The sequence below is a fragment of the Octopus sinensis genome, linkage group LG2 (assembly GCF_006345805.1).
Source record: "Octopus sinensis linkage group LG2, ASM634580v1, whole genome shotgun sequence".
Lineage (NCBI taxonomy): Eukaryota > Metazoa > Mollusca > Cephalopoda > Octopoda > Octopodidae > Octopus > Octopus sinensis.
In genome coordinates, this window is record NC_042998.1 from 137,964,380 (window position 1) to 137,971,795 (window position 7,416).

Sequence of the window (7,416 nt, forward strand, 5' to 3'; positions counted from 1 at the left end):
TGACTTCTTCAAGCAATAACGTACGTAGTGTTTAGAAGATGATTATCAAAGTGGCTCTCTGTAAAGCGGTATATTGGTACAATCGTTTGAGCGTCGAATAGAATGCCTCAGTCTCTTGAGTTCATATTCCATTGAGGTTAGTTTTCCATTTCATCCTTTCGAGTTCGATAAAAAAAAACGGTACAGATCTAGGGTGAGGAGTTGTGCAGTTTTTTACTCTCTGAGTTTCTAGCTTTCTTGGGTAGTAGACTTAAGCTGTCACTTGGTTTAACACTACCACAGGTATTCCACAGTGGATAACTCCAATAATACTAGTTTCGGGGGCCTAGTGAAGGATAATGGTCCCTGTGAAAGATAATGGGCCCTCCCTATCTTGTACTCTGATTAAAAGAAATAATAATTCCGAGTATCGACACTGACTTTTGAAAGCACAGATATCTAAGTCAATAACATCAAGTCAGAGGCTGCAACATAAATGTAAAACATTCGATGTGGACAACGAAAAATACTACGCGGTCACTCGACCTGCAAGATATAGCAGCCAAATCTCCTGTAAATTATACACCCTCGTCTGTAAAAGGTGGAAGTGAGTGGCTTAATGGTTAGGGTATTGGACTCATGATCATAAGATTGTGGTTTCGATTTCTGGACCGGGCGACGTGTTGTGTTCTTGGGCAAAACACTTCATTTCACGTTGCTCCAGTCCACTCAGCTGGCAAAAATGAGTAGTCCTGCGACAGACTGGCATGCTGCTCAGGCGGGGAATTTATATGCCATGGAAACCATGAAACTGGCCCTTATGAGTCTGTATTGTTCGGGAAGAAATTTCACTTTTCTTTTACGTCTGTAAAGGAATTACCAATCCAAAGCAGATGATTGGCCGAAACTTTAGCAGGTTGGGTAAGATTCCTCACGATATTTGTTCAGACTTTCTGCATTCCAAGTTGAAATCCGGCCGTTACCTTTTATTTTTATCTTGCGATTGAAAGTACCATTTCCATGGTGGTGGATTGGTGGAACTGTAAGAAAGTCGGGTGAGCTACTTTGTAATGTTTGATCCGGCTCTGTTCTGAGACCAATGATTGTGATGATGCTGGTACCAAGCTATACCTGACCATGTCAGTGGCTTTTCTCTTGCATAAACATCAATGTCATTGAAAAGGGGAAACTTATATGCATGAGTAACTGATAGTATTCTTCAAGAAATCTTGTCCATGTCTGTACATTCCTCTGTAGATACATTGTCAACTTTAACCGATGGAGTTTCTAAGATAGATAGTCATACTGATAGATTTGTCGATTCAAACTTTCTCCAGATTCTTTCAATAATTTGTCTCGTTGTAGGCACTGCTGATCCAAATGTTCTCCAAACATTGAAAGTTCACATTTGGCACCATCAAAGATGCAAGGATGTATGGACAGGACTGATTGGTGATGGTCATATTTGTGTTAGTTCTGGAAATTCAGGAGCATGTTTGGTAAGAGTTTTATTTAGCGAGATATGGAAATGCGAACATGTGCACACAAACACGCTTGCGTACATGCATAATACCTACCTACCTACCTACCTACCTACCTACCTACCTACCTACCTACCTACCTACCTAACCTACCTACCTACCTACCTACCTACCTACTCACCTACCTACTCACCTACCTACCTACCTACCTACCTACCTACCTACCTACCTACCTACCTACCTACCTAACCTACCTACCTACCTACCTACCTAACCTACTACCTACCTACCTACCTACCTACCTACCTACCTACCTAACCTACCTACCTACCTACCTACCTACCTACCTACCTACCTACCTACCTAACCTACCTACCTACCTACCTACCTACCTACCTACCTATCTACCTACCTACCTACCTACCTACCTACCTACCTATCTACCTACCTACTTTCCTACCTCACCTGGCTCTCGGTCGGTTATGACGACGAGTGTTCCAGTTGATTCGATCAACCGAACAGCCTGTTCGTAAAATTAACGTGCAAGTGGCTGTTAACGTACCCTTAACGCAGTTCACTGAGAGATTCAGCATGACACATAATGTGGCAAGGCTGGCCGTTTGAATTACAGGTACAGCACATTTTTTCCAACTGAGTGGACGGGAGCAACGGAAAATAAAGTGTCTTGTTCTTAGACGCAATGCGCTGCCGGGAATCGAACTCACGACCTTACGATCGTGAGCCGAATACTCTAACCACCAAGCCACGCACCTACCTACCTACCGACCTACCGACCTACCTTCATTAATTCGTTCATTCATTCATTCATTCATTCATTCATTCATTCATTCATTCATTCATTCATTCATTCATACATACAATGTGCAAGCCAACTCGTGACTGAGTAGGACCACTTTCTAAACTCAGCGAGTCCACAAAAATGTTCCAAGAGTTCAAGAAGTTCCTGTACCTGAATTTCTTTTGAGTTCAGCATGAGCCCACTTTTCAGTGGAACCAGCTATAAAACCAATGGTACAACAGAGGCTGAGACGACCAGAAGCCAACTGCACTTCACGTTTCTATTATTACAGCTTACCTTTACCTAGACAGAAGTTATAACGAGAATTGCTAGTTAACCCATAACAAATAGTTAATTGCTAGTTAACCCATAACAAATAGTTAATTGCTAGTTAACCCATAACTTGGGTCCTAACAGGTGCTACTATTCCAGGTCAGAGTAGACCTAAGAACAAATGGCCAATATATTGTTCCACACTCCTCAAAACACTGGAACTCTCATACCAGGGCCCCAGCACCGGAAGCAGTTTAAAGCCATACTCAGTATTATATACATATATGAGTGGTTTTCTGTCAATTTCAACTATAAGAATGGTTATTCAGTTGTTCCATAAATTATATCACCGGTCACGTAGAATTAGCATATGAGTGGCTGAGTATTCTACGGTCATGTGTACTCTTAAATTAATTCTCAAGCAGAATCAGCGTGACACGTACGTGCGGCATGGTTGTACCTTTGAATCACGATTAAAATTCATCGTATGATCTTCCATAAAGTTTCCATCTAATTTGTTTCACTCACAATCTATTGGGTGATCCGAAGTGATAGAAAATGATGGGTCGACCCCACAAACATATGCAAAACTGGATTAACGCACCAAATACACACATATACATATCTATTTCAACATACACACATATAAATAGTAAATACATTTTAATGCACATGCACATATACATATACGTAAATTAAGCGGGTTCTAACGCACAAATACACACAGGTAAATACGCATGCACAAAAGGGCATCAAATGCATAAATACAAACGTATAAACACGGCAAACGCATATACGCAGCATTAAAGAAACGCACAAACACCATACCTCCATATTTCAATACACACACTACACTCACTCACACACATACACACACATACATATGCGCACGCATACTAACATCGCATTTTTATAACTACACACATTATCATGTACTAGTGATTCATGAAACCAATATTTACATGCAGCAAAACACATACACACATCAAAAATGTGTACACAATACACTCACACACATACCGCTCTATACACATAAATGAAAACAAACACAGATACAGGTACTCTGTCGGTTACTACGACGAAGTTTCCAGTTGATCTGATCCAAGGAACAACCTGCTTGTAAAATTAACGTGCAAGTGGCTGAGCACTCCGCAGTAAGATTCATCGTGACACAGAATGTCTCAGTATAACCATCTGTCGTTCCTTCGGTGTATTCTTTTGTTCTGATGGAGGTTTTTCTCATCTTGGAAAAACGAAGCATTCCATCTCTTGGTGTTTTAGCTTGCTAAGCAAGCGCTTTGCACGGATCGAACAATTTACTGTTGTCACATCCGACATAAACTGAACCCTCCGCATCACATACAACTTGTACTGGATATCCTCATGCACAAGTCTTCTGATTGTGCATTCCGAAACCCTGATGTCTTTTGCAATGGCTTTGATTAACTTTTCGAGATATTTTATCATTTAGTTCATGGACTATTTGTACAAAGTTATGTGTTCCGAATGCGTTTTGCGTTTAGCTACTGATGTCGGATCCCCGTCAGCAGCTTCCAGCTCCTTTCGAACTTTGACCACGAAGGATCAAGCAACTTTCAGGAAGCAAGCCATCTATGTATCACTATGCTGCGCTTTTAAGGCAACAATTACAGTTTGCCTTTTCATTTGCTGAATCAACATGATGTCTGACATTATTTATCTGAAAATTAAGGTAAAAGAAAATAAGTTAGGAGAAAGTTAGAGCTCTTGAAAGACGTGTCTTCAAAAAATTGATTCATCCTGTACATATAATAATTTTTCTTCTTATATTTTTTTTACCAGGGTGATTCTGGCGGCCCGCTGTCTTGTAAAATCAACGACCGTTTCGTACTTGTTGGCATAGCATCGTGGGGTGTCACAAGTTGTCGTAATAACGACTTCCCAGACGTTTATTCCAATGTAACTTTTTATTTGGACTGGATTCGGAGTCATGCTTCTTTGGCCAACAACTGATCTATATCTGTCTGTCTGCCTGTCTAGCCGTCTGTCTATCCGTCTGCCTGTGTGTCTATCTTTTTTTGTTTGTCTTTTTGTCTGTATGTATGTATGTATCTAGCAGTCTGCGGGTCTGTCTATCTATGTGATGGCTCAGCCAATAAAGTAGGATTAGATGCAATTGATTCGATTGACTTTAGGTACTTTTATAGAAACAGGAGCCTCGTCTCTAAAGAAATCCTTACTATAATATATACTGTGGTGACGAGCTGGTATAATCGTTAACATATTGGATCAAGTGCTTAGCGGCGTTTCTTCTGCTTTTACGTTTGAGTTCAAATGTCGTTGAAGTCGACTTTGCCTTTTATGCTTTTGGGGTAGATACAATAAGTTTCAGTTGAACACTGGAGTTGTTGTAATTAACTAGCCCAACACCACCAAATTTCAGGCCTTGTACCTATGGCAGAAAAGACGGTGAGCTGGCAGAATCGTTAGCACGCCAGGCAAAATGTTTAGAGAAATCATTTTTTGGATTCATAACCAAGAATCGAAACCTTAACCTAGATTTTCCTTCAAGACCTTTTCCTTTACTCGGAAATTTATGAGGTTACCTGTCAAACTTATTTTGGTTCCTAGAGTCATTTGGTGCTTATGACAGATAAGACACATACATACCTTTGCTCTCGGATATACATTCAGTTTTTCTCATAGGTATAAGTAGGAACTCTGAGAGAACATCAGCGGTCAGTTTTCCTTCGCTTTCTAGCAAGCAACTTTCCCTAAGACACACACTTTAAGAAGCGCGAACATTCATTCTTGTTATTCTCCTTGAACTACTAAACTGCTGACTACTGCTAAAGCCTTGTTTACTGACCCCCACCACATACATGTGTATGTATTATGTAAATACGTTAAAATCCAAGCTGTGTTCTCTTGAAGCACATCTGCTTATTTCAGTATTCCAAATCCCATATGTCGATGTTATATTACATTACAAATGTTTCATTTTCTAATTGGAGTTATAAAGTTGTACATGCATGAGAAACATGTAAGATATTTCCATGTGTGAAATGTGATATCGAAGTAATCTCTTATTTACTTAATCATTGCTACTACATGTACTATCACCACCAAACAAACAAACGTACTTACAACAGGCTTTTAGACATTTTAGCATAGCCATTTTAGCTCCACCTTGTTGGCGTCGTAGATTCGACGCTGACTTATTTGACATTAGATATTTTAATGTTTCTTTCATTTTCATATTTCTCTCATTCTCTCTCCCCCTTTCCACTCCCCCTATCTCCTCTTTCTTCCCCTCTTCCGCCTTTTTCTCCCCTTCTCCCTTTCTCTCTCTGTTCATGTGTGCGAGAAGAGGCAAAGTGCTTGTGTCAATCGTGTTCAATTAATAAATTGTAATGTCTCATTCTTTTTATTTCTATGTGTATATTTCTGCGCTTGCTTGCGTGCGTGTGTTTGCCTTCAGCACCAAGGGTTTCTATTTACAACACACGTTTATTGTTCAGTCAACTATGCAAATTGTCAGCGTCAAAACATCTGCGCCCAGTTGTCTCATTCTGATTATAGTATTACTACAACAGCATCCTAAAACTATATCCTTCTCATTCAGTAATTTCTTCACTCTACACAAGCGCCCCAAAATAGCAGTAGCAATATTAATAATGTCAATAATAAGTAGAGGGGAAACAGTTACTCTAGCGAGTCCAATATACCCGCCTCTGTTATTTATCGCTAGCCAAATCAATGGAGCCAACTAGGGAGTTTCTGCTTGGTCGCTCAACCTGCTAAGAAAAGCAACCAGATCTTGTTTAGAACCCATTCTATTGAATTACATAAGAAAATAATACATCAGTTAATGTAGTCTTAGATACCCATAGAAATATTGGAGTGGTTATGGCTGAAATACTTTCTCGAACAGGTTTGACCTAGGACGAAATAATGGTTTCTGATTTAGGTACAAGGTCAGCAATTTTGAGTGGGGAGAGTGGTCACTAATATAGACTCCATTACTTGACTGGAATTCTATTTTTATCGACCATGGAAGGATGAAAAAACAAAGTTGACTTCGGCAGGAATTGAATGATCCTCTCAGCTCATTGCTACAACCTGGAGCTAAATAATAGTAACAGTTTCTAATTAAGGTACAAGGCCAAGAGTTTCTGAGAGGAGGGGTTAGTCGATTATATCGACCGAAGTACTTGATTTATATTTTATGTTATCGACGCCGGAAGGATGAAAAGCCAAGTCGATCAAGGTAGAGAGCCGGAAGAAATGCCACATGGTATTTCTTCAGCACTATAACGATTCTGCCAGCTCACCACCTTAATCGGGGCTAAACAAAGATGACGACGACGACAATAACAACAACAACAGCAAAATAGCCTCGGGCCGATTGAAGCCTCGTGAGTGGATTTGGTAGATGAAAACTGAACGAATCCCGTCGTATATATATATATAATAATCTCTCTCTCTCTCTCTCTCTCTCTATATATATATATATATATATATATATATATATATATATATATACATACACACACACACACACACACACACACATATATATATATATGTGTGTGTGTGTGTGTGTGTGTATAACTATGTGTGAGTCTTTGTGTCTGTGTTCGCCCCGTCACCGCTTGACAGCTTGTGTTGGTATGTTTACATCTCCATAACATAACGGTTGTGCAAAAGGGACCAATAGATTAAGTACTAGGCTTTAAAAAATAAGTACTGGGGTCGATTTGTTCCACTAAAACCCTTCAAGGTGGTGTTCCAGTATGGCTGCAGTCAAATTACTGAAACAAGTAAAAGAAGAAAATAATAAATTATATAAATTACCTAGGTCTTAAATGGGCTCTACTATTTTTGTATCAGTCTAAGTCCCTC

General features: G+C 39.7%; 1 protein-coding gene across 1 annotated transcript in view; it reads left to right on the plus strand.

The window, feature by feature from the left end:
- Window positions 1–6,795, plus strand: part of LOC115225988 (elastase-1-like) — a 28,820-nt gene extending 22,025 nt beyond the window's left edge. The window contains exons 6-7 of the mRNA XM_036500805.1: window positions 1,345–1,478; window positions 4,354–6,795. Of these exons, the coding sequence (XP_036356698.1) occupies window positions 1,345–1,478; window positions 4,354–4,524 (305 nt within the window). The 3' untranslated portion in view covers window positions 4,525–6,795. The remainder of the gene's footprint in view (window positions 1–1,344; window positions 1,479–4,353) is intronic.
- The last annotated feature ends 621 nt before the right edge of the window (window positions 6,796–7,416 follow it).